This window comes from Fusarium oxysporum, chromosome VI (genome assembly GCF_013085055.1).
Source record: "Fusarium oxysporum Fo47 chromosome VI, complete sequence".
Lineage (NCBI taxonomy): Eukaryota > Fungi > Ascomycota > Sordariomycetes > Hypocreales > Nectriaceae > Fusarium > Fusarium oxysporum.
This window is the reverse complement of record NC_072845.1, coordinates 752,597-778,580: the sequence shown is the minus strand read 5'-3', so window position 1 is coordinate 778,580 and position 25,984 is coordinate 752,597. Positions and strand designations below refer to the sequence as shown.

Here is a 25,984-nt window from a genome sequence, read left to right as displayed (position 1 = left end):
CCTCTGTGTCTGAGTCTGACATCTCGATATAGCCTTTATCGTTCGACTGGCTATTCTATTGTTGCCGTCGCGGACAATATCCTCGTCGAAGTCGAACTCGCCGTCCTGAAATTCTTCACCATTTCCCTAGCTTGAGAAGTCAGACAAGTCCACTATGCATAAATCTCCCATTGGGAATGGGCTCTCACAAGAATCTCTCCAACCAGACAGAAAAACGAAAGGATGTGCCTACTAGGGATCCAACTCAAAATGAAACCTAAACATACCCTGATGTTGGGCCGTTTGGCGACTATGCAGCTCTTCAGGATATGCGCGGAATTTCCCACCTTCATGAGCTTCGCATTGAAAGAAATAAGAATAATACCGCCATCTGTCTTACACTCAATCTCGAGGCCGAGCTCGAAGCAGTATGACTGTAACTACTACTGGGGAATAGTATTATGCCGCATAATATCTTTTTTGTATTTTCCATCTTTAGCCTTTTCCAGTTTTGATTAAGTATTAGTATAGTAAATAGTATAGTAGGATAAGATTATAAGAGTCAAGGAGGATAGTAGTATAGGAAATTGTGAAATCAGAGTAAAGGAGTATATTCCCATGCCCCTTTATCTCGAGAGGTATGTGCTTTTGAATCAAAGTGCTAAGAAAAGGTTGGTTTAGACGGATGGCTATCGGACATGACATAGTTAAAGCGGAGGCTTGCAAAGATGTTAAATGTTCTACTTACCCGTGGATCTGATCACCAGCACCAAGTTAGCAATGGACTTTTACAATAAGTGCATAGTAAATCAAGAGATAAAACATGACCTAACTCAAAAAAAAAAGGGTAGAATTGGTGGATAGGTGAATTGGAGGATAGGAGGAAAGGAACATTGGTGTATATGTGGAAAGTTAGTTTGTTATTCTATGCCGGCTACATCACACAAGACTTTCAGCATTTTGTAAAGTAACCACCTCAATCCCCATTTGCTATTTTGCCATCCTTGATATCAGAGAAACCTTCTTGGTATCTGCAGTACTCAGGTGCTAGACTTGGTAAGTTCTGAGTCTTTTGAGAACAGCGCCTATGGACTCGACGCAGACTCCAATGTTCATCGGAATGCACGTCGACTGGCTCGTTTATCAGGTAGCGTCGCTGTTGGAAGTAAAAGTTGAGACAAACGAGCCTTCTTGTTTAAGTACGTTGACCAGTGGATGGAGGAGGAGCAAAAGGAAGAAACGTGGTTAGTAATTGAGAAGCATATCGACTGCCTTCAACGTCAGCGGGAGGTTTATAACTGATCGCTTGAGCACATTATTAAATCTGCGACATCTATGGTCTAACTCTCGACCGACGACGATCTATGCCAGAGGCTGTTAGTGCTTCGCGCTTAACACATTTCGTATTGACATCACCTCTATTAAACCCGGTTCTGTTACCGTCAGCTCTTCCAGTTTTTAAAAGGCATCAACGGAAAGTCAAGACTGAAAGCAAGTCTCTGCCTCTCAGAAGATGGCAATGATGGTATTGGTATCGGGCTGCGTACACGAAGCGGGCTGGCGACTGTTTATTTCAACCTCGACCTTTGTTTTAATCTTTGTCTACATTGGTGTAACGGGCGAATTCTGAATGAACCGGGTTGGCAGGCGATACAAGCCTTTCAATATGCCTAGATCAAGGACTTGGACCATCGAGAAGCGTCAATTCTGGTTCTATCTGTCGAGCAGATGGGAAAACTGTACTCAGTAGAAGTCAACTAACTTGCACCAAGTACAAGTTGAGTAACCTATACCAAGTCCAACTGACATAACCTGTACCCATGGCCTCGAAACATCGCAAATATCACAAAAACACCAACCTACCCCAACCATCCCCAAATTCACGCCATAACTTCAAGAGCAACCTCGAATTCCTCAGCTACAGTCTCAATCCATTTCGAGTCATCCTTCACCGGCTCCCATCCAAACTCGCGACTCCGATCCCCCCTCGTCTCAGACCTACAACCCATCAGTGACACTCATCAACCACAGCATCACAACTTACCTCGAACACAATCCAAGTTCCGTAAGGTGTTCATCGCCATCGAACCAAGCTTTGCTAACCTCCTTCAACCCAACACTCTCCGGTTCAGCGGCAAGTTTGCCTCGTTGATGGCCAACTCTTGCAATCTCGTTCGCTATGTCAAGCCAAGACTGTTTCCCATGGTTCTCAAAGAAGAAACCCTCCTTTCCAAAGGGTACATCTTCCTGCTTGACAACCTTTGCTAGAATGAGGGCGTAAAGCGCTGCAATGTCCTCAACATGTGTATGATCCCAGACCCCCAACCCATCACCAGCATACATCGCTCGCCCCCTCTCAAGAGCAGCCCTAACCATCGTCGGAATCTGAATCGACGACTTGTTAAACAAGCCCGTTCCCCTACCATAGATCAAAGGCGAGCAGATGATATACGTCTTAACATCCAACTCCTCACCTAGTTCGAAAACCGTCACGTCAGCAGTTCGTTGATGATAAGGCTCAATCCCCTCTCTCATCTTCTCATAGGCATAAACATTATCTTTATCCGAAAACACCCTTTTCTCAGTGTACGTTTTCGAAACACGTCTGTCGCCAAAGTTTGAAGTTCCCGAGTTGTGAATGTAGTGTACTTCACGCCCTGTTTGGCGCTTCCGTTGCGCGAGACCGCGGATGAAGGCTTGGGCGGAAGGGATGTGATAACCGTTTGCTGCGTGGATGACGACATCGTGTGTTGAAGCTACTTCGGTGAGAAAGGCTGTGTCATCGAGGTTTGCGAAGAGAAGCGGTGTTACTGGAAGGGAGGAGAGAGTCGAGGCTTGGGATTGAGTGCGGATGAGGGCTGTTATGGGGAGTTTTGCGAGGAAGGGGTTTGAGAGGACCGTTGTCAATACGCTGCCGCCACTGAAGTTGTAAGTAAATTGTTTTGAGGGATGAGAGGGAAGATTTACACATAACCGGTTGCACCGGTAATGAGAATTCTTGGGGTTTCCATAATGTTCGTGGTTGCCAGGCTGACAGTAGAGGTTGAACTTGTAAATATCATCAAGTATCATTCATTACTCTCTGAGATAATGGCTGTTTTATACTTTGGCCAAAGGCTTTGCATCACAAGAAGCATATTCAGAAGGAGTATAGGGAGTTGCCCAAAGGAGAAATCGGTGGTTGCATGGAGACGACTTCGGGGTTAAGGGCCCGGACTTAGCAACACTTGACCTTCAAAGCGGATATAAACCATGGCATGCAGATTTGACATACCCTTAGTTTGAGAACGTCATAGAGGAGTAAGATATGTGGATTGATTGGCTGACGATATCGGTTGGTTGATCTCTGCTCGGCAAAGACTCATGACATAAGGCCCCAGAAACCAGCCCAGTTGTATTTTGAGTCTCCCCAATATGTCTAACAACCCAACACAAATTTATTGTCATTAATGAATTGTACATAAGTACAGTAGTTTGCAGTAGGAACCTGATGCCGATAACAATGCCAAGTCTCATGGTTCTTTGGTGCAGGCATCGAGTTCCCTTTGCAAGACATATAGAGCCTGGTGTAGGCGATGACGCCTGTCAGGCCAATGAGTCACCATATGTCGGTCCACAGGTACCAGTCCAGCTCACTTGATGCTGCGCAAAGAGAGGGCAAGGGAAGCAGCGCACGGTAACAGTCGTCAGTCGAATCAAGGATCGTCAGATCCTCTAGGATGATAGCAGCTCCGGACAGGATCAATGGACAATCTGCGTGTCTGAAGAGATACCGAAAACCGTAATTGATATACTCATAGAACAGAAACTTCGGACGATCACTATCAAGCAAGGTGGTTGTCCTTGTTATCTCGTCTGCCCTTTGGATCTGCTCGCCATGAAGTAAGAACAGCAAAGCTATCAAGGTATGTTGCTCATATGTGTTCTTTACCTTTGAGCCGGGCGGGGCCTAAAGCTTCTTCCAACACCTCAAGCTCATATATATAGTTGTAGCTATGAAGGATGGTAGTAATGTGTCTCAAATATCCTGCTACATTGGCGAACGCACTGGTTCGGTAGCCAGTTGATAGCCCAAGTGGTGCAGCCTTCCGTTCCGAGAGGGGAATATTGGATACGCCCAAGTCATTCAGCGTATTGGAAGCGTACTTATCTAATGCCAATTGAACAGTGATTGCACAAATGGTCCTATTGGAGAAAACTTGGAGTTGGGCTTAAGCTGAGTTGGTTCCCCGCCCCCAGTGTCCAAGGATGTAAATGCGGTATTGGTTTACCAGCAGAGCAGATCAGAAGCGACGCACCAATTGAGTGAAGTAATATTCAACTGACTACCTCTCTTACATAACTTCAAAAAGTAACCCCAAATGCCAGCTACAGGGTGTATGCGCTGAGGCGATAACAGACCGCTGCCCGCCAGCATGGTGCCTTAACTGGTCACCATTCAGAGACCAAATGAACACTAAAACGTATAACCAAGAGCTGCTGCCCTTTCCGCCGGAATTGGCCAAACTCTACAAAATGCTTTTCGACGAAATAGTCAGCCTTTGGTTCACCGCGTGGGACCTACGATGGCAATGCCTTGTCTTGCCAAAGATGTAGGCTTGATGTGATATTCCCTGCCTTGGTGTTTAGCCTGATAGCGCCTCGAGCCTTTGTGTTCAAACCATTGGTGTGACTCATTCAACGAAGCTTTATTTGACTGAAAACTTAGTCCTGATTACTACCGAAACTCCAATAGGTCGACTGATCCCACCAGACAGACAAGCTTTTCCGCCAAACGCCACCAGCGCGTCTAACCTTTTCCTCACAGTCGTCGCTTGCCGGTTTTGAGAAGTGAGGAGATGGCACAGGCCGAGGCCGACCAACTGCCGGACGATGGAAGCAATCTTGAGAGTGTTATCTTGGGTTGACAGACTTGCTTGCATCGGGCATCTTACCTTGTGTGCTTTTGTGTGCTTTGAGCTGGATCGTCTTGACGGAAGAGCGGCAGGCAGGGTCGTGATTTATACCCCATTGGGGACGGTCATCAGGACATCTAGCTTTTCAGACCAAAGCAAGATATTAGACACCAGTGAGGGTAAGGAGTATATTGCCCATATGTGTTAATATGTGTTCTTTACCTCTGTGTTGGGGCTGAAGCCTCTTCTAATCTCTCAACCTTATCACAGCGCCTCGAGCTTACCATCGCTCTAGATGTTTTCATGCCTTACCAGGGCACAAAACCTGAGAAAAGAAATGCACATAGAGATTGTACTGTAGACCGGAAATTAAAATTAACTAGAGGAAAATTGGAAGAATATTAGATGAGGCTCTGAACATCTAAGTATTTAAATATGTCCAGTACTGGAGGAAGGGCTGAGGGTGCACGATAAGCTTCAGCAGCAGGGCATCCTACAGCGCGCTATGTAGGAAATTTTACAGCGGGCGCATCCTTCGACTTCATTATGGATGCGACGGATATTCTTGGTGCCTCTGCTTATCGACCGAGTGTCGCCCTATAGGGAGATGTGGAACGAGTGAATTTGCGGACTGTTGGTTGAATGTAGGTATGTCGTGTCAATTGAATTGCGCTGTCTCATTCAGCAGCTATAGAAGGCTACCAGCGCTCTTGATACACTACAGGCAATTAGGGACCCGGAACTCGTATCTGACGGGAACTGCTGGCAAATTACGACGAATGTGTTGGCGGCTGTGATTGTTGATTTCAAGAAGCCATTGGCATAAATATCTGTCGCTCTGATGAACAATGGTTTTCTACAGCGGAAAAAGAGGCTTCGGCCCGGCCGTACAAGCAGTCTTGGTCAAACAAGCACCGACAGTGTACTGTTATAGTACAATCAGAACTGATATGCATGTTTATGAAGCATTTGTTGGGAACTACCTGTAGCAAGGCTGTCTGTGTTGAACGGAGATTTTGGTCTGGGCTTCACTCTGGAGGCATAAGCAATCATGTAAAAGTATTATTTGGATGCAGCAGGCGACATTTCGGCGTGTGCCGACGCAGAATATGTTGCATGAACCTCGAGTTTGCAAGACCGAGTTTTGTCTCTACCCCGTCTAGTCAAGCCAATTCAGTTTTGTATTATTCACCCTATCTGAATGAACCTATTTAATTTCATTCCAAAGCTTTCTGATTCTGTATTCGAACCGGATCTATTTACGAATCTTGTTCCTTGATCCTTCCTCCCTGTGACTCGATATACTGTTCCCTGGTCTGAAGGTCACATTTGGCAGGTAGCATAACATCGTAGAATAGATCAGGAGGCATTTTGCAGCTTAAGTATCTTGCTCCACATTCCCATCTCTCAACAAGGTCTTCCACGTCATCATATCCTTTACTTTCCTCGACCAATGTGTCAGGGTCTACCGGAACTCCAGGGCTAAAATCAGAACGCAAGATCGATGTCTGGTTCACCAAATGTTCAATCGCCTCCTTGAATCTGGGATCAAGAGGAACGTAATCCGGGTTACCAGAAATCGAATCTATAGATGTGAAAAGGCCTAGTTCACAGCATTTATTGAATGCCTCGCCCTCGGCAATGCCCATGAGAACGCACCTCTGGAAAACGTCGGTGCAAAATTCGCCATGGGTCCCGCCCTCCAGAGTAAAGATAAAAGAACCTGCGGGAACATCCAAGTCCCGCATAGCAAGAGCGTCAATAAGCCAGGATTGTAATTTTGAGAGGAAGGAGGGGCCATAAAACGGATTGGTCTTGGCTCGAGTTTTCCAGTCCGTATGCGGCCCCGCGAAGTTGTCGATACAGCCAAAAAGACTGGCCCGGCGTTCCACTCGAAGTAAGGGATTCTCCTTAAATAAAGGGACCAGGCCCTGGGCGTGAAGTGAAGGCATGTTGACTGATGGAGAGTCTTCATGCAATGCGAGTTTGCGGATCTGGGTTCGCTGCTCAGCGGGCAGCCTGTTGAGGAAACGTATTGCTGTGGCAGTAGCAGAGAACCTTATCTTGTTGAGATAGCGATAATCAAAATGATCGACCAATCTCATGGGATTATCATATTCGGCAGCGTATTGACCTCGTTCGGCGTTTTCCAGACGTGGTTTACTGGGGACATCGCCAAGTTCCTTGTAGAACCCGAGTGGATATGTCCAAATTTCAGGCAGCTTCCACACGAATTCGTGAATGTTTAATAGAGCCAATGCATGGGTGACCTCCTCCCTCGAAGGAATATGCCAGAGGTTGAACTTGAGCCTCAGAAACTCTTGCGACTGGTACTTGCCAACCCAGTGGGGCAAGGTCTTGTATACATGGTTGTCAAACTCTCTTGGTGCCTTTTCGGCGATGAGCCCCAGGCAATACGTGAGCGCATCTCGAACGTCCCCAGATTGCTCTTGCCATCTTTCATGTGAGCCTCGGCCTAAGCGATGCAATGGGTCCATGTATTCGCCTTCATGTGCATCAGCAAAGCTACAGAGGGCAAAAGGACCATAAACATCGGGACCGTCGACGTATAATTTAAAAAAATATTGAACCCATGGGCAGAGAGGAGGTCGCATCCTAGCGATAGGGGTGTTCGAGCGGGGCCTGTCCCTTACGGGGTTACTGATGTTGTGGTTTGCCAATTCTGATTCAAACATAGACCTGAATCTCGGAAACCTGGCGTCAATCTGGGCGAACATTGCTGGAGTAATGAACTCAGCGAGGTGAAAGACCAAGTCTTGCTCTAGGATGTAGTACGCAGTAGCAACGAGGTTGAAGCAGCCGGCCAAGCTACGCCAGTTATCGCTGGTTGAGAAGTGGATAGTGTTGACCGCTAGGGGAATTGTTGTCGTGTCTCTTGCAATGGAGCAACATGTGTATCGAAGGGAGAGGTCGATCGGGGTTCGGGCTTCATCGGCATTGGTCAGTTTATCGGTTTCGGCATTGTAGACATAACCGCCATCTACCTTGAGGCACTCTCTGAAGATTTGCTGACGAATCTCTGACGGGAGATCAGTAAGGAGTTTTGGAGCCATTTTGGTGAAAGCGACGAAGGTAAAGGCGATGATAGTGATGATTGAAGTTGGGCAAAGTTGACCAGGAATGTTGTATTGGGAGGGGCAGACAGCGGGGTTCTTATAGTAGGCTGGGTGGAGTGCATGAGTCATACAGGTAGCCAATCAAATGAACAAACAAATATAGAGTTTCACAGACTGCGTCGGACAAGAACAGAAGTTTTGGGTGTGGCTTGAGCACGTTTTTATTTTTTTAAGTTTGCAAGTCAGCCTCAAAAGCTATATCCAAGCATCTCCAAAGTCTAATATAATTTAAACATTTCTTGCCCCTCAGCAGGCAAAGCTTCATTAAGTCAATATCATCATAGTTAGCTGCCTCAATTGCAGCCTGAACCTAGCTGCACATAACCCAGCTGGAGAGCCCTGTCATCAAGAGTTAGTTTCATGTCAAAATGTCAAGGAAGCGAAGCACGTACTTACTTGCTCTTCAGCTGGCCCCAATCTTCTTCCTGCAACCCACTTCAAAGGCTAAGACAATTCAAGTCAGTTTTCAGTACCAGAGAGCAAGGTCTTAACCGCATACCCACTCTTTCGCCGACCCCTGCAGCTTATTAACAGGTCAGCATCGATATAGACCAGATGCAAGATAAGAGGCCAAAGGCGAGATATAACAGGGGAGAGAGTAGACTTACATACCACGCTTGAATCATCCACCGCGCTTCCACTTCTTGGGTCAGCCAGAGGCTAAGCAGTAGAGACCACGCCGCAAACTCACCAGTAAGCGATCCGATCCGACTTCCCCTCTATCACATTAGCTTAGCTTTATCACAGGAAAGCTAACATATTTACTTACCTTCTGATCGCAACCGCTAACAGCATCATAGCTTCACTGTCACGATGCCTGCTGCTGGGGGACCAACGGTTAGAAACTGATACGTCATTACAACCAACTAAGGAGTAGATGAATGCTTACTCAGAAGAAGCCTGCAGGCACCCGATCCCGACGGGTGTTATCTGACGAAAGGTCACAATGTGACCTGTAAAATCGAGCAAGCTATCAAGAAAGACGATCACGGCGAGCTTCGTGATATGGCGATGGAAATCGGAATAGACTGGGGAAAAGAGGATAATGCCGGCCGCGTTACTATAAGAAAGTTCAGGTTAGATAAATAAGGGAGACATGCGTAGATAGACTTACGATTGGCAATCTTTGGTTGCGAGATCCTCCTGCTCTTATGGCCTCACCATCAGCTAATCGACAAAGGCTTCCTTAATCGCGAGATAGAGCTGCTTTGTAAGCTAGAAGGGAAGTTGCTCAGAGGGGTGAATCCAAGCCGGAGGGAAAGGGAATTCGTCAAGGCCCTTCGCCTGCTTGAGAAGGTAAGCAAATGGCATCATACTGGTAGTTATTGAACTTACGGCGGCTTGCACGATGAGTGGCTCAAGGCCATCCGGTGGCAGGCCAAGAAGGTACTGGAGAAGACTGAACCTTGATGACTATAGAGGAGGTTAGATTAGTATAGGTACAGTAGCGTAGAAAGGCTTGATGTAAGATAGATTACCATACAGACCAGGCTGGTCATGGTCTTGGACCACGAGAGCGCGACTGCTAAAGACAGCAAGGTCAGTGGCAAGTCGGAAGGTTACTGATAGGTACGATAGGCAAGGGCTTACAGACGAGGGGGACGGCGTACCGCGATGTCTGCTATCCACGGACGGTCAACGGAGGAGACAGAGGACGAGGACGAACATACAGATGGAAGAGGGGTAATCGCGGGGTTCTGCTGAGACGTGTTAGAGCCGTGGCAAGCGGGTTGGTCTGAGTGAGGCGGAGGAGGAGGCGAAACCTTACGAACCAGAGAAACTGCTAAAGTCAGAATCTGGTGAAGTAAGGGGGGTCGGAAGATGCGATGCCGGGCAGTGTACGTACTGGGAAGAAAATGTATTGAGTCTAACATCAGTCAGCGACATGGGCATACAGGACGCAGAGAAGGCAAGACTTACTTTGTGTGAGTTCAGTTGCCTAAAGTCAAAGACCTGAAGTCGTGACTGACTGAGTAAGTTGGACCGGGATAAGCGAGCAAGGTTGAAGGGAGGGCTTACCGTCGGCGTCGGCGGCGTAAGGAGGGTCAAATGGGTCACGGGACACAGCACGTGACAGACTCAACGGATCCTGATGAACAGGGTGAGCAGGAGTCAATCGGAGTGGAAGGGAGGGAAGGGTAGGAGATACTTACAGCCAAACATCAGTGCACCATCAATATAAACAAGGGCCTCGTACGTAGTCAGGCTAATGACCTAACGAGGAACCCCAAAGACGCGAAATGGAATAGATGAAGAAGGCATAAACCAACAAAGGGCTATAAGTAATGCAAGGATTGAGTTGTGGGTGGACCTGGTCCGGCAACCTCATCGTCTTCCAAGACCCGTACGTAGAGGCTTAAGAGCCTCCAGCGTTGACATAGAACATAGAGTCTAGTCGAGCTATCGAAAACTGTTCAAGCCTGAAGTACATCATGGCCCAGTGAACAGCAATCTTCAGGTCGGTCGTCAGAAGCGTCTCCCATCGGAAATGCTTGACCTTCCGAATCAACAGTAACCTTGCATCATGAAGATCAGGACACTCCATGAACATGTGATAAACCGTCTGGTTAGGGTATCCGCAGGTACAAGTGGCTTCAACTCGTACCCTGACGACCGCGTTGGAACTAGGCAGCTTCACATCCCTCAATACGTGGCACTTGTTTAAGTACCAATTGAGTCCGACGCACTCGGTCCGCAGTTGCATCCCGAGTGTAGACTCAGGGCGCGTCATACCCTGATAGTAAGCCAAACTCTCTCGGCCCCATCCCTCCATGAGCGCAAGAGGTCGGTAGGTAGTGATCTGCCTGCTTCGTCGGTCCTTGAGGTAGGCGTTCCATATTTCTGTACTAGCCTCAGCTGCTTGCAGAATCGCCCGTTGTCTGATAGCCTTGCTGCGGTTGACCGGGTTCCTCCACGCTTCAAGAACTGTTGTTTCCTTTGGACCCTTCCAAGTAGCTCGAAATCGCTCTCCGGCTTCTTTGACTAAGAGGCGCGCTTTGTGGTTGAGGATATCGAAGGCGCTATTGTTGTACTTGTCACCCTTGCCATGGAGTTTCCCATCCTGGTAGTGTTGGGGTTCTTTGTCGAACCAGAAGGCATAAGGGCGCACCATCAAAGACTTGGCACGAAAGGAGATCGACATGCGGTAGAGGAAGACTTCGATGCTGTCGATATGACACTCCTTCTCCAAGACAACACGTGCAGTGCCACGTATCGCACCGGACAACAGCATGATGCACTTGTATTGTAGCTTCTGGAGTCGAGCTATCTGGCCATCTGGTAGTGAGCAGTGCAGACCCCCCTTCTTAACCCACACAAACCAGGCTGCACAAGCATAAGAAATGACAGGCCGAATCTTGCAGATGTAATACTGCCTAGTCTTCTCGAGCGTCATTCCCCAGTTGGCCCCAGATATCCGCAGTTGATACCTCAATGCTGTCTCAACCTTTTCCTCGATAAGGGTCAAATGGTGTTCAAAGGACAGCTTGGGATCCAACATAAGCCCGAGAACCAGAAGTTTCTCATGCTGAAGACAGTTCGGGTTGCTTTTGAGCTCATCGATGTCGGGCAGTAGCGTACATGGGGGCTTAACCTTTGGCTTCTCCTTTGGCATATCGTTCGGGCCGAGGTTCTCGCGTTTCCGTTGATCACTCTTCTGTTTTGCCATACTCACTGGGCGTTGGAAGTGGATCACCAGGGACTTCTCCGGAGAGAAAGAGAGGTGGGCACCTTTGGCCCACTCCATGATAAGATCATGGAATACCTTCAAGACAGAACAGTTCTCCTCATACGAGGGGGAGACAGCCATGAGATATGTGTCATCCACATACGAAAAGACATGAACCTCCACATATGGCCGCTTCATCTTCTTAATTTCCTCGGCAAGCATCACAAGCAATGGTGCGGTGTAGAACAGGAAGAGCAGGGGGGATAGTGGGGATCCTTGGGGGATGCCAATGTTGACGAAGAAAGGGTCTGAAACGCTCTGGGGCAGTTTGAGAACGGTGGCGCGGTCGGAGAGAAACGAGCGAATAACGCGGAGGAACCATGTAGCGACGCCGCAGCCGGCAAGAGTCTGGAGTAGTAAGATGCGATCAACGCAATTATAAGCTCCAGATACATCAAGTGCAATCATCGAGACGTACAATTGAGGCTTGCCGTTCTGTGGTTTCCAGGCCCAGGCTTTGCGCACGATTTCCAACATTGCTTTGAGGGCGTCCGTTGTTGATCTGCCAGGAGCGCCGTATTGTGTCTCGGGAAGAAGCTTGTGATCTAACGCAAGCTTCTTTAGGCGTTGGGCAAGAAATCGCTCAAATAGCTTACCAAGACACGATAACAGTGCTATAGGGCGCCAGCTATTTGGAAGATTATAGGCTGACTTACCAGCCTTGGGCAACATCACCGTGATAGCTTTCCTGAAGGCTGCTGCGTGGTAGCCAAGCCTGATACATGCATTGAAAATCTTGGCGATGTAAGGCGCGACCAACTTGCGACACAACTTGAGGGCCTCATTGGGGACCTTGTCCTCCCCGCAGGCCTTCTTAGACGGGAGCCTCTGGATCATGACAATAATCTCAAGCTCCGTCAAGACCAAATCCATTTCAAACTCCTCCCGATCAGGGCTGAGGTCTGGGAAGGGAAGTTCCGGAGGGTCAGACTCGCTCGTCTCTGTCCATGTGAAATCGCGGATACATTTCTGTTTTTCCTTCTCTGAGGCAAACGTAGTTCCGCCGTGGACAAGTGCGGGCACATTGATGACATTCCGAGGCTGGCATTGCGCTTTGCCTATTGAAGCCGCCACCCAGAGTGCCTTACTCTGAATGTTTTTGCGATAAGTATTTTGGACATTGCGGTGTGAAGAATTGACGTGGTCATCAATTTGAATGCCTGGGCCCGCGGGAGTCGAGAGGCATTCAGTCGAAAGGATGTTCCGCATGCGAGGATCCAAGGGCTGTTGTCGTGGTGGTGGATTTCGGATACGATTTTTGACATGTCTCTGTGCAGACTTGTGAATAACCTGGATAAGTTTCAATGCAAAGGCATCCGAGTCTTGACGAGAGTCCAGCGCCATATCATTGAGGTCGCGAAGTCCCTGTCCGACGGCTTCAAGGAAGGCCTTGCTGTTAGTCCGGTTCCATAGTAGAATTTCGCTGTCATCTCGGTAGGACCTCATGTCCAAGATTGTCCTGATAGGACGGTGATCGCTTAGCTTCCAAGGGTTGTCTTGAAAGACTCCCCAATGCTTGACTTTATGATGCAAGGCGCTGCTGACGAAGGTAAGGTCAATGCATGATGCTGTGGGATGGTCATCGCCGTTACCCCTGGTGCAAGTGACTGTGCCCTGCTTGGTTAAGAGTACCATCTTCGCCTTCGTAATCATCCCATCCTCGAGGGCCTTGGCAGCTGTAGTATGATTGCTCTGTTTGAATATAGGGCCCCCCCATAATTGGCGATGAAGATTGAAGTCGCCGACCACGATGTCAAGTCCATGGAAGGTTGTGTCCCTAACCAGGACCTCGACGTCGATGTGCCTTTTTGGTCGACCGTCCTTCGCTGGCTGGTTCACATTGTAGACAGAGTGGATGGCAATCTCCCCTTGTTGAGTCTGGAGAAAAAGCGTTGCTGCCATATCATGATTGGGACCATCATGATATTTCACATGCCAAAGCTCTCTGGGAATAGAGCGATGAACAAAAAAGAAGACACGACTATATTCAACAGCTGCTGGTTGCTCCTGTTCTGGAGCATGAGATGACTTGTTCTTGTGGCCATGGCCGCTCCGTCGACTGGGATCGTCAGGGTTGTCTGTTGGGATGAGAGACCTGGCTGGATTCATGTCGAGGCAATAATGTAGACAGGTTCGCCATATGGTTCTCGGTGACGGATCGCAGCCGCATATGATATCGGCAGAGCCACCGTTTCGGCCTTGTCGCTCGTATGACATCAAGGCCTGTGTGCGCCGCCACGAGCCATCGAAGTTGGCTTGATCAATGATCAGCTTATCAAGCCTCGGAACGCATCGCTCCCTCTCGGCCCTGCGCTTCTTGCGCCGAGCCTGGCGACGCCCCATGTCAAGTGACTGGAAGCGCTGCGAGACAGAGAGTGATGGCAATCAGATGCAACAGTGCTTGTCCGACAGCTCATCGATCTGACAACCGATGAGCTGTCAGACAGTATCGGCTGCTATTGGCGAGCAGAGAGAGAAGTTGATGACATGATGGTAAGAGAAAAGAGACCGAATGAGTGGAGGTTTCAAGATGGAAACAGAAAGGTGTTGAAGAGATGATATTCGCGTTGTGATGCGGTGTCCCGACTTGTCTGCAGTGTTAACAAGAACAGGTTTGGATACAGTTGAGTAGGTGAATGAAGGAATGTATGAGTGAATGATTGAATCAAGGAAGGGACAAAGGGGTCGATGGCGGCTTACTTATCAATTTTCTGTTGCCCTTGCGCACCCAAGTAAGTACCTTTGTCAGCAACGCCCAGCACCAAAGGTACAAAGTCATTCAACGCAACCTGAACAGCGATAATTCGTCAGCAGCTTCGGAATGTTGAGTGATCCGAGCGGTTCAAATTGCCGTGTTATCGTACCGTTGAGAAGCAAACCCCTCAATGCTGGAGATTACACGACGAGGATGAAGGTTTGTTCATTGTCGCTCCTGGAGGGTGAGCCGCCCGAGCGCGCTATGGTACAGCACGACGGCTCTAAAGCTTTCCACTAAAACCGCGCAACTGGGGGGAGTGCGGCACCCCCAGCCTCCCCTGCACGGCTGAGGTTTGGCACCCCCCTTGGCTACTAGTTCAGTCGCGTCTTTTGCGGGCGCCTCCTAGGTGCCCCGCTGTGACGGATGGGAATAGTTATCACGCGTGACATGGATGGCCTTGTAGCCCGCTTGACACGGAAATCAGCTCTTGTAATGTCGAGAAAGGGGTTCTTGAGGGAGTTTCCAGAGATTGTCGACTTTTCCAGTCGACGATGCCCCCCCACAATTTGCTTTCTTTGCTTACTCTGTCCCAACTCTCTCTTCTTTTTGGCACTGGATATAAGACCTCGACTGTTAAAGCCGAACACCTAACGCTGAGCACATCACATAGTCTACTGGCTGCTGCGAAATTTATACAAGTCTACTAATTATGACGAGGATTGTTATTTCTTTGTTATAGGAATAACATTACTTCTAGGATGAATAGATTTGAATTCTTTATGTTGAAAGTAGCACCGATTTTGATGTTACAACATTTACTAAATATAAACATATTAATAACATATTAAAATACAAGGACAAAGCCATGGGTTATGTTCAACTTAGAATATAATATTAGAAATAATACAAATTAAAATACATATGTCCTTATTTATTTGTATATAAATAGTAGAAAAATAAAGTATATAAAATATGTAACTCTACCCTATAGATAAGAATATAAACCTCTAACAATTAATATAATAAAATACTTAACTCCTATAGACTATTAATATGACTACTATTACTATATACTTAGGTACTTTATAATCTTATATACCTAATCTTGTTCTATCCGCGGATAACTTATCATGAAGTTTATACCATCACGTGCGCAGGCAATCAAGGGACAAGATACAAGCTTCATGACAAAGTAGTGCCGAGGCACGGCGATATGACTAGAGGGTAATTAAAAAGCCAAGTGTATTCTTTCAGCATACCAAGAAAGATCTGCTAGCAAACAGCAAACCTGAACCGAGCAGAGCAAACACCGAAAACAAGGTACTACTCAAGGAAACAAAAAGACGCCTGGTAGCTATGCACAAGTACTTATATTACCTATACATAACCCAAATGTTGAATCCTACAAAGACATAAGTGATGATAACCAAGGAAAGAGCACATGTGAGTGAAAGAAAGGTATATAATGAGGTAAAGTATCACGTTTAACTATGAGAGTAACAAAACAGACATATCCGCAGATCCTTCAGTTACAGATGGTCTTCTCCAATCAATCCCTGCCCTAACCCTTTGCCGAGCTCTGAGAAAGCTTCCTCTTCTTGTGCCCTTGTGGCTTGGGAGATGGTCCAGCCTTCTCACGACCAGAACTGGATCGAGAGTGACCAGCGCGCTTGTTCAAGTGTTGAGTACTGGAGGTAGGTGTAGTCGTGAGAAGAGCGTTGGAAGGGGTACTGACAGGAGCTCGGGATGCAGAGTTGGTCCTGAGAGCAGCGGAAGGAGCGTTGTCAACAGAAGAAGTGCGGGTAGAGGCCTTGACCTTGGGAGTACTCTTGGTGCCATTGCCATGGCGAGGGGTTCCGGCTTGCTGAGACTTCTGAGTCTTGTCGTTGGTGGCCTTTTCCCTCCCTTCGCTCTTGGCATGGCCGTTATCGGTGGTCTTGCCGTCGTTGTCGTTGTCGCTGTCGTTGTTGGCGCTGGTCCTCCGGCTGCTGGCTTTGCTGCTGGTTCTGTTGGTGCTCCTGTTGGCATTGATGTTGGTGTTGCTCTTGGTGCTGCCCCTGCCTCTATCTCTACTGCCGTTGCTATCACCCTTGTCTCTTTTCCCTCTGATATCCTTGTTTCTGCTCTGACTTCGAGGCAGATCGTCAGATACCCATCTTGTACGACTCTCGTCATTCTCCACCGCCGCTGCTTTCCCTTTACCGGTAGGGGTCCTGACGGCGGTGTTGGGCAATTTCTGAGAGCTAGGAGGAGTGGTGTCCTTCTTTCGTAGCTGAGAAGAAGCCTTGGGATCGGTGGTAGCGTTCCCCCTCCCCTTAGCATTGTCGCGATTGTTCTTGTTCTGGCCATTCTTACCCTTCTTATCATTCTTCTCGTTGTCATCTGCCTCCTCCGTGCTGCGGTCGCTAAAGCTATGTTTGCTGCTAGACTCACTCAATCTTGACCCAGGTCTTGATTGCTCAGTCTCCTCATCACCACCAGTGGTCGACATTTCCGAGCCGAAGAGCGTGCCGTAATCGTAGATATCGTCGTGGGAAGAGCTGGGCCTGTTAATGTTGGAAGAGTCATCATCACTTGTAGAACCGGGTTGAGAAGAAAGGCCTTCCATGCCATTCATCTCCAAGTCGTTATGTGGCGTTGTTAACTCCATCGCATCTGGTTCAGTTTCCTTGTCCTGTGATTCCTGGCCATTCTTCCGTTCCATGAATGAGGTGATCATGGATTGGCCCGCCGGACTGGGCTCTGACTGCCTTCGTGGTCTGCCGACTGGCCTCTTCGTGGATTCCTGTGACGAAGGGACACTCGAAGAGCCCTGGGTCGAAGCTTTCGTCTTCCCATTCCCTCTGTCAGCCCTGTTGGAGGACCTTGTCGATTCAAGGTTTAAGGCCCAGTGAGGAGTCTTGTTGCGGTAAAACAGGGACTTCTGATGCTCTGCTTTTGAGGGTTTATCTGTGCAAGATGGATCCCACGCCTTGTGGCCTCTGCCACAGTTACAGCACTTGAAGTCCTTTTGGGCCTTGCAAGTGAATGACTCATGTGCTCCTGCACAAAGGCCGCACCGCGGTTTCTCGGCATTGCAATCGTTGGCAAAGTGGCCGGGGTTGCAACAGTTGTTGCAAAACAGCGGAGTCCCCTGAGCACAGTAGGGCCTTCGTCATTTTTCTGTCAGCCTGTGTTTAAAATGTTTGACTCCTGAGGTGGATGATTACTTACTTAACCTGATAATGATGGTTGAACACCGTGACACCTGTCAGTGCAAGTCGCCTCGCTGTCTTCAAACTCTCGGTTTGTAAGATGAGTCGCTGATACGCAACCTTTGCCTTGACACCAGGTTCACAGAGCTCTTCTTTGAGAAACCTCTTTATGTCATAGTCGTATCCCATCTTTTGATGAACGGCGAGGTCGACTATATGTAGATGGTGGAGGAAAGGAAGGCTGGAGCAGCCATGCTCAAGTTCAAACAGGCTTTCAAGGTTCGCAGAATGGTTCCGAATGTGCTCTCCAGTGTCCCAGTCGGAGAAAGATATGATCATGTAATTGAACTTTCCTTTTCCTCGAGCTTCTTGCAGCTTGACTGTATCGACTTTGGCCCAGGGTCCGCATTGGGCTTGGACCATCTGCGTGAGCTCGATCAAGGTATACGGCTTCAGCTTTTGACGGAAATCCAATTCGTTGTGAATTTTGACCATCACGTAACCAGCTTCGGTATTAACGTTTTCATCAAAGTGGCCAAATAATTGGTCTTCGAGTTTCAACAAGGTCTCCTCGACATTGCCCATTCGATCAGTGACGCCACCCATCTGTGTGCCAAGGTCTCCGAGGCAAGAACGAAGTGTACCGTTGAATCCTGGATTTTGTCCCGGTTGAGATTTAGGGCCCATAACCTCCTGTTGGATGCTGGCCAGTTGTTGACGGAAGTGATCAAAATTGTCAACCATTTCCTGGTGGGGCAAGTCGAATTTGTTAACATCGGACTCGAGTTTGGACAAACGCTTCAAGATCGTTTTCAATGATTTACACATCGACGCACGATTGATAGCTCGTACTTCATTCTGGATCTCAGAAACAATAAGAGACGTTTGTTTGACACTTTCCCACATCCAGTACACAATATCCTGCATAGGCGGGCGTACAGGAGTGTCACTTTCACCTTTTTGACGCTTGTTCTGGCGACTGTGGGAAGGCATGATGGCGATAGACGAGGCGTTTTGAGGATATGAAGATGAAAGGTTGAAATGGTATTGAAACTGATGATCATGAAGATGCAGTAACCAATCAAGGCTATGTTGATGCAATTTGTACCTGTAACGACAGCAGAAGTGCTGGACCTTGCATTGACTGTTACGAGTCTTTTGAGAGTCCAGAGACACGGGAATACCCGACGCTATTTCCAAGGTCCCCCTACAAGGTTTCGATCACTCGATGTTCCCAATGCTCCGTCACATCTGTGTAATAGTGTCTTCACATGCCGTCTTTGCCAGCCTTGCTGCATCGGGCTGGGCTGCTAGCACCATACCCCTAACATAGCGAGGTGATACCGCTCGTGCAAGTCTCGATACACACTTGCACCAATCAGAACATCTCATGAAATACGCGAGGCAAAGGATCCCAAAGTTGTCGAGGAAACAAAATTGACGGGTCATGCGGAACAGTGTGGAACACTACATCTAGACAGTAGCTTACGGTGAATATCGCGACACAGCCTATCTCATTTCCGCATGCTGACCAGGATGGGTGTGTATTCAACGATCAATGGGAGCACATGACGAAGTTGCACCGGGTTGGTAAGCGATAAGCAGGACTCCGCGTAATCCGGATGCGCGGGTCCAAGACTAACCGTTGTGCCTGGGGTTGACGATATTATCGAGGGATCGGAACGACTCGGCACAAAGTCGGCCCTCAATGTTGTCGAGCCCTGCGCGCGGGATTAAAGTTCCCTACGCACGGTTACGACCTAGGCTTTGCCTGGGATGTTGGCGCTCGGGTCGTAAGCGAGGCCGTGATGATAATTGCAGGTTTGCGAAGACAATGTTACCCCAACCGTGCACTGCGGATCCCGCCCTCGCTTGGTGGGAGCGGAAACGCACAGGCCGTCTCAACGGCACAGCCCGCGCAAGCCGCGATGTGATACAAAAAATTGGTCTAGATTCAAAGGCCCCTGTTGTTGCGCTAGTCTCTTCGCACCAATTGGTGGAGATGATATCAAGCTATGCGACATGGATTCCTTCATTGCCGAGCCTTGATAAATGGGTCATGGTCTGATAGATAAACAGACATGCTCGGTCCACCAATGGGATGACAGCTCCTTACCACATCAGGAAATTATCGGATGAGGCTAGCCAGTGAGACGGTTCGGCTGCAGGGACCGCATAGCCAGGCAATGTAACCTTCACAGCATTAGCATTGTTATCGCGTATACAGTGATCCCACAAAAGGTGCTTTGTTACCGACGCGGGTTGTATTCAGCCAGCAACATCGGCTCATCTAGCATCGTTGATGCCGAGTCGGAGATTGCGACGGAAGAATGAGGGATGGGTCACATCACAAGGTAAGCAACGCGGAACGCATCAGCTCCCAGCCGGCATATACGGCAGTACGGTCGAGAATCACAAGACCGCTTCCGTTGTAGTCCCATTACTGGTCAGAGCCTCGATACTTCGCCTTGTTCCATCTTGCTTCCGTTCATCAGCTGTAAGGCTGTGTAGTGAGGAGAATCATGGCCAAGTTCTATGCAATTGCCAAGGGTTTCAAGACTGGCATTGCGCATGATGAAGACACTCGCAAAATATTGACAAACAATTACAAGGACAACAGCAGTAAGTCATAATGACAACACCCAAGCCTCTCTAACGTGCACAAACAGACCAGTCTTTTAAGACAAGGGTGGAGGCTGAAGAGTGGCTTGATAAAAAGCTTGGTGTCCAACACGGTGATTGGCCTGATATCTATGAGGAGGATGCCATTGCTGCCAGGCATGCTGCCGATACAGAAAAGGCTGCCCGGAACGCCGAAAGCACTGCTGCTAGCCAAGCCGCAGCTGTTTATAGAGCAGAAGAAAGAAGAAGAGCTATCGCAGAAGCCACTCTGAGGGGTAAAAAAGCTGTTTTGGCACCGGCTCTCAATCGATTTTCCCAGCCTACGTCCTCATCTTACTCATCGTTGCCGTTTTTGCGCGGGCCAAAGTCTTTGGCTGCATTCAGGGCTGAGCTCTTGGAGGCATTTGGCAACGTATGCGACAGGTATGGGCTCAGGGATGCGTCGGCGACCACCAAGTTCCGACTTCCAGCCCCAGAGCCCTCGTCACCTTCGAGGAGAGCAGGAACTGTCAACACTTTGCCTTCGAGCCCACAGGATAAGCTACCTCGCGTGAATGAGTTCGTCTTCGAGCGTAAGTATCAGGCTCCTGGATCTCCTACGCCATCCTTCTTGAAGCCCGAAGATACTCGCAAGGGTCGCTCTGCCCAAAGACGTTCACCCTTCCAGCCTGTGGATTCACCACACGACAAATGGGGCTCGAAGAAGACGTCTTTCCGAGGTAGCATTCAACCTGCCCGGGCAGCCTCGTCCCAAAAGTCTGCCATTTCCGACGATGAGGATGAGGCAAGCTCTAACCCGTTCTCTTCCGATTCCGAAGCCTCTGAAGAGTCTCCTCCGAGGATTCAACGCTCCCGAAAGGCTGCGTATGTGTCTTCTAAGCCTACCGCCGATACCACAAGCTTGAAGTCTTCGAACCGGAGGTTCCAGGAAACGAATTCCGTGCTTTCTCATTCTATTACTCAGAAGAAGCATGGTCGAGCTGAGCCGCGGTCCCGTACTGCACCTTCTCACTCCCAGCCAACGCCCAGTTCTCATCGGAAGGGTGATGATTCACGTGTGAAACGTGATAAGACTGCCATGAGTCCACCTGCTACATTTGATATGGCTAGCGTGAAAAGGCGCCGTCTTGAGACCATTGATGACCTCTTCTCTACCGCAAGTGGCATCAGCACACCGCGCCAGTCTTCTGGACGTAAGACCAGTCGTACTGAATCAGTCGGGGAGATGCCGCCATCCAAGAAGGCTAAGCACAGCCCAAACAACATCAAGAAACCTGTCTCGTCCGGGCGAAAGCCCCACAGCGATTCTGAGAATTATGAAGGGCCCATATCGATTTCTAGTGACATCGACAGTGGTAGTGATTCTGGGCGGTCTCCAAGCCCGAGGCATAGCAAGAGGAAGACGTATGATAACCCCGACTCGTCTGATCCCGGCAGCGAGCCAGAGAAATCTGATAGCGATGCATCAGATAATTCTGGCGCCAGTATTCCCTTGACATCACGTCGTTCGAAACGAAGTAAGCGATGGTAGCGGTAGAACAACATGGTGCGAGTTGATCTTGGGATTGAAGATGGTGATGTTGTCGAGGTGGTCTCAGTTGTTGATATTTTCCTTGTCTGACAAGTCATGTTATGTGTGTCAGTTGAAAGGTTATGAGCGGATTTCGGCGACTCTTAATTAATAGTGTCTTTACTAGTTTTTGTTTTAGGATCTCTTGTTACACCTTGCATTTCTTGCTTCGAAATTGATCATGTCTTACAATAACTCAGTGCTTTCTTACATGTGTTTGCTTCGCAACTTTCAATGGAAAGTTGCATCACTTGCTGAGTTGCGGATCTGCCCTCGCGAGTTGACTTGAACTTAGTCCAGTGACGATAACACGTGCAATGACGTTGTGGTGTTTAGCTAACCTTTCTTGGCCGAGGGATTGGATCCTCTTATATGCCTTTAAGGCCAGTCAAAAATTCATAATCTAGGTTTTCCTCATATCGGCTTTAAGTTGTAGCAATTGGTCAGGCATCTTGGTATGATTTCTAAGTTGTGAGCTAGATGTGTTATTTGCGGTTAAGAGAGCTTAAATCAGCACAGAGAACTTAGTGCAATGATGGTTCATTTAGCCTTTGCGACATAATCTTTCACAAATCACTATTCAATGTATAACGATAATAGAGACTTGAATTTTGATTCTTTTGTGCAGTGGGTTTCAACTTGGGTTAGATAGACGTACGCATGGTATATTCCGGGTATTTCCAGCCCCACAAAGCGGCCTGTCAAATGCGAAGACAAGACTAAGCAGCTTCAAGATAGCCGGCATAAGTATTGTTCACCGTCCTGGTAATTGCGATGTGTAAAGACGCGCAATGCCAATTGAGACATAGAGATTTGGCTCAGAACTCTCAATGGCGTATTCCAGTGGGAAATTAAGATTTCCAGGACGCCTCATGCGAAAGACGTATGCCGCACCAATTCATTCAGTGCGTTTATAACAGTAACTTTCTACTACAGGGGGATACGGAGCTATGACGAAACAGGAATGCATGAATAACAAGATAGTGATTTCATACTAACTAACTCCACGGGACACTTCACCTAAGATAAGGCCGTGAAGAAACTATCTAAAACAACTTCTCGAGCACACTGAATAGTTCAGAAACACCATCCTTCCCAATGCTTTCCTCCAACCATCCCTCTGCCTTCTCAACCAACATTTCCCAAGTATCCATTTCCTCCTGCAGCTTGTTCTTGAAGAACAACACGGCACAGGCTGTAGCAAGAACATCGTCCTTTTCCGAATGGTCCTTGACTGAAGACGGGAGTGCCAACTTGGAAACCTGGTCAGAGGTTACGCCGAGAACACGCTCGAGATCGGAACTCCATGACCAGCTACCTGCGAAAGTTTGGAGGGTAGTCAAAGCTTGGAGTGGCTCCATGTCGCTGATGGCTTTTTTCTTGGGAGCTGCGGTAATAGAGGATGCAGGCATGGCAAAGAAAGCAGAGGAAGCAGCTGGCGCAGGAGCAGGAGGTCCGTCGTCGAACAATGCAAATCCCACGTCTTCACCAGACTCTTCCGCTTCTAGTTCATCCTCGAGCGGCATAGCCGCAGCCTCAGCCATCTCTTGTTGATACTCAGAGAGGAGATCTTCATCAACCGCAGCCGCGGGGGGCGCAAGCGCTGGGGCTTGAACGGTTGGTGGAGCGGGTGCAGAAGGAGGAGGCGGAGGCACACTGCCGAACAGACCTCCACTTGTGCCAAATGATCCTCCTGGCGCGGCTCCGAAAAGACCACCGGATGATCCACTATAGGATGGGGCGAAACTGTGGGCTTGGGCGTTCGAGTTGCCGAACAGTCCTCCACCAGTGTTGGAAGACCCAGAACTTCCGAAGAGGCCACCACCTCGAGCCGCTGAAGAAAGGTCTCGGTTACGAGTTTCAGCTGTACTTCCGAATGCTGCATTGCTAGAGCTTCCAAAGAGTGCGCTACTCCTGGCAGCTGGCTGGTTTGATGAGCGAGCACGGGAGAAAAGTACGGAAGAAGGTCCGCTGCTGCTCGTTGCACCGAAGCGAGCAGCCATCATTTGTGGCATAGTATGTTGTCGAGGCTCATCAGGTTCAGCCCCTTGGACCTCTCTCCGCTCTACTTCGCTTCCGTTATCCTCAACAGCGACGAACGAGCACCACTTGCCTCCAACTTGATATTTGACACCAAGACGCACAGCCTCACGCTCGGCCATGTCTGAGAAGTGGCCATCGTACTTCTCCCTGAGGAGTTTGCCGTCGGAGTCCTTGGCATGGTTGAGCCATCCACGACCTTCCTCAAGTTCCTTGACTTCCTTCCGTGCTGCGAGACGATGAATGACAGAGTCTTTCTCGGTAGCTACCGTGATGGGGATCTCGAGTTCGAGAGGGCCATGGCTTGAGGTGCCTCTAAGGATGACAGATTTGGGTTGCTGTGAGGGAGTGTCCTGGGAGAGAAGGACATACACAGTGGTGCGGTTGAAAGGGAAGAGAGGAGGAATGGTGCCAGGTGTCTGGAGATAGCGAGGAAGAGAAACATCAGGAAGATGGTCGAACTTGTTCTCAACCTGCGGCGCTTCAGTCATCTCAGTATCGTCATCATCGTTCGCAGTTGTGTCGAACAAAGAGATCGGCTTTTTTGGTGCCTCAACTTCCTTGGTCTTTTTTTCATCCTCGGCAGTATCAATCTTCAACGCGTCAACGACCTTCTCAATCAACTCAAAGTCATCTTCGGTCGAAGAATCTGCTTTATCATACTTGATTTCTAGAGAATAGTCGGAAATATGGGGAAACAAAGCTCCTCGAAGCATGCGAACTACCTTCTTGTCCATCTTCTCGTCATCGGCAACCGTTTGAGCAAAGCCGTTGCCAGCTCGGGCAATGCCCTCAATCAGAGAGGTACTGGCGCCTGCTCCGATACCAAGGGAAAAGACTCGCGCAGTACCCCTACTATCAGCCACTTCCTTGTTGATAAGCTGGAAAAGACGATCTTGGTCCCAGATCTCACCATCTGTGAGCAGGAAGACTTCGAGGTTCATGTCCTTGTAGCGCTTCTGGAAAGTAGCCTCGAAAGGTTGGTACATCTCAGTGCCGCCATAGTCGCTGTCAAAAGTCTCGACGTGCTGGACAGCCTTGTCTAGTGTCTCTTGGTTGTAGGACTGTGACCGGTCCCAGAGGAAGCTGAAGTGAGAGCCGAAACTGCAAATGTTGAACTTGACGCCAACGGGAAGAGACTTGAGAAAGATCTGGAGAGCGGTTTTGAGGCCAGGTATCTGACCACCCATACTTCCACTTCTGTCGCAGATAAAAACAATCTCGGGCTTTTCGGCGGGTAGTTTGAACTTGGGGACAAGCGTAGTCATGATGGCACGTTGGTTCGGGATGGTGGGGTGAGTTTCCAGGATAGCCGATGGTTCACCTAGCTTTGTGGCGACTACTTGGACAACAAAGTCTTGTTCCAAATGAGTAGTGCCCTGTTGGAGGGTAGCAGAGGCTCTCTGGAGGGAGGGGTCCAGGGACTTCGTTGTAGAAGTGGTGCCAATCTCAACCGAAAGAGGATGAGACGGAGACTGAATGGATTTGATGGCTGAACCGTCTGGCATCTCTGCATCGATGGTGAAAGATATCCCTTCTTTCTGTACGACATTAGGCGAGGGAAGGGACTGGGAATCCCCGTATCGCGGCACGATCTGTGTTGGGATAGTGAAACGAAGACCATCGACTTGAGCATCATGCTTGAGCTCTCCAAGATACGTGATGTCGACTTGAACTTTCTCGCCAGCGGGGACATATCCAATAGCGGTAGTGAAAGTATCGGCTGCTTCAAGGGACTGCTTGAATAGACCCGCGGTTTGTCCTTTGGCTTTGGCTTCATTGTAGACTTGCTGAGCCTTCTGTCGTTCTTTGACTACACCTTTGATGACACGAGAACCGACGGTGCAGGTGAAACCGACGACGGAGACACCGTCGTAGAGAGGGAATACATAGCGCAGTTCATCAATGGCTTCGCCGCTGGGGTTGACAAAGGTCTGGGTGAGGTTGGTGCGAGATGTTGTGGCAAGAATAGTGGTATGAGCCTTGACCTGGACCTGAGGGAGGTATCTGGGCGTGTCATGGATGAATATGTAGCAACCGCATGGGTGGGTGATGCTATGTCTGCCGATTCGTGAACCGCCAAAGAGTGACATTTTATTTCTTGTCCTCGGTGATGATGATG

General features: G+C 48.8%; 6 protein-coding genes across 6 annotated transcripts; 1 reads left to right on the top strand and 5 right to left on the bottom strand.

The window, feature by feature from the left end:
* Positions 1 to 1,770: 1,770 nt before the first annotated feature.
* On the bottom strand, positions 1,771 to 2,990 carry FOBCDRAFT_261619 (uncharacterized protein; the record flags this gene model as incomplete). Its single annotated transcript, XM_031187279.3, has 3 exons — positions 1,771 to 1,977; positions 2,024 to 2,899; positions 2,947 to 2,990. The coding sequence occupies 3 exons, from the start codon at positions 2,988 to 2,990 to the stop codon at positions 1,860 to 1,862; spliced, it is 1,038 nt and encodes a 345-aa protein (XP_031038414.2). The 3' UTR covers positions 1,771 to 1,859.
* A 2,955-nt stretch (positions 2,991 to 5,945) lies between these two features.
* FOBCDRAFT_225103 (uncharacterized protein) lies at positions 5,946 to 8,006 on the bottom strand. The gene has a single exon (XM_031187280.3). The coding sequence runs from the start codon at positions 7,946 to 7,948 to the stop codon at positions 6,134 to 6,136; it is 1,815 nt and encodes a 604-aa protein (XP_031038415.2). The 5' UTR covers positions 7,949 to 8,006; the 3' UTR covers positions 5,946 to 6,133.
* Positions 8,007 to 9,931: 1,925 nt separating this feature from the next.
* Positions 9,932 to 10,630, bottom strand: FOBCDRAFT_225095 (uncharacterized protein). Its single transcript, XM_059609683.1, has 3 exons — positions 10,165 to 10,630; positions 10,031 to 10,100; positions 9,932 to 9,976 (listed from the first exon to the last, which is right to left on the bottom strand). Exon 1 carries the CDS (start codon positions 10,560 to 10,562, stop codon positions 10,368 to 10,370), a length of 195 nt encoding a protein of 64 aa, XP_059465088.1. The 5' UTR covers positions 10,563 to 10,630; the 3' UTR covers positions 9,932 to 9,976; positions 10,031 to 10,100; positions 10,165 to 10,367.
* A 5,367-nt stretch (positions 10,631 to 15,997) lies between these two features.
* On the bottom strand, positions 15,998 to 18,623 carry FOBCDRAFT_240740 (uncharacterized protein; the record flags this gene model as incomplete). Its single annotated transcript, XM_059610327.1, has 3 exons — positions 15,998 to 17,585; positions 17,650 to 18,428; positions 18,483 to 18,623. The coding sequence occupies 3 exons, from the start codon at positions 18,621 to 18,623 to the stop codon at positions 15,998 to 16,000; spliced, it is 2,508 nt and encodes an 835-aa protein (XP_059465087.1).
* Positions 18,624 to 20,152: 1,529 nt separating this feature from the next.
* On the top strand, positions 20,153 to 21,783 carry FOBCDRAFT_240739 (uncharacterized protein; the record flags this gene model as incomplete). The annotated part of the gene is made up of 2 exons (XM_031187284.2): positions 20,153 to 20,252; positions 20,300 to 21,783. The coding sequence occupies 2 exons, from the start codon at positions 20,153 to 20,155 to the stop codon at positions 21,781 to 21,783; spliced, it is 1,584 nt and encodes a 527-aa protein (XP_031038419.2).
* A 1,016-nt stretch (positions 21,784 to 22,799) lies between these two features.
* On the bottom strand, positions 22,800 to 25,411 carry FOBCDRAFT_225092 (von Willebrand factor type A domain-containing protein). Its single transcript, XM_031187288.3, has one exon. The coding sequence runs from the start codon at positions 25,368 to 25,370 to the stop codon at positions 22,869 to 22,871; it is 2,502 nt and encodes an 833-aa protein (XP_031038423.3). The 5' UTR covers positions 25,371 to 25,411; the 3' UTR covers positions 22,800 to 22,868.
* Positions 25,412 to 25,984: the final 573 nt, after the last annotated feature.

Excerpts from the sequence above, each read along its gene's own strand:
- FOBCDRAFT_225103 (XM_031187280.3), bottom strand. The coding sequence starts at position 7,948 with ATGGCTCCAAAACTCCTTACTGATCTCCCGTCAGAGATTCGTCAGCAA.
- FOBCDRAFT_225095 (XM_059609683.1), bottom strand. The coding sequence starts at position 10,562 with ATGTTCATGGAGTGTCCTGATCTTCATGATGCAAGGTTACTGTTGATT.
- FOBCDRAFT_225092 (XM_031187288.3), bottom strand. The coding sequence starts at position 25,370 with ATGCCAGACGGTTCAGCCATCAAATCCATTCAGTCTCCGTCTCATCCT.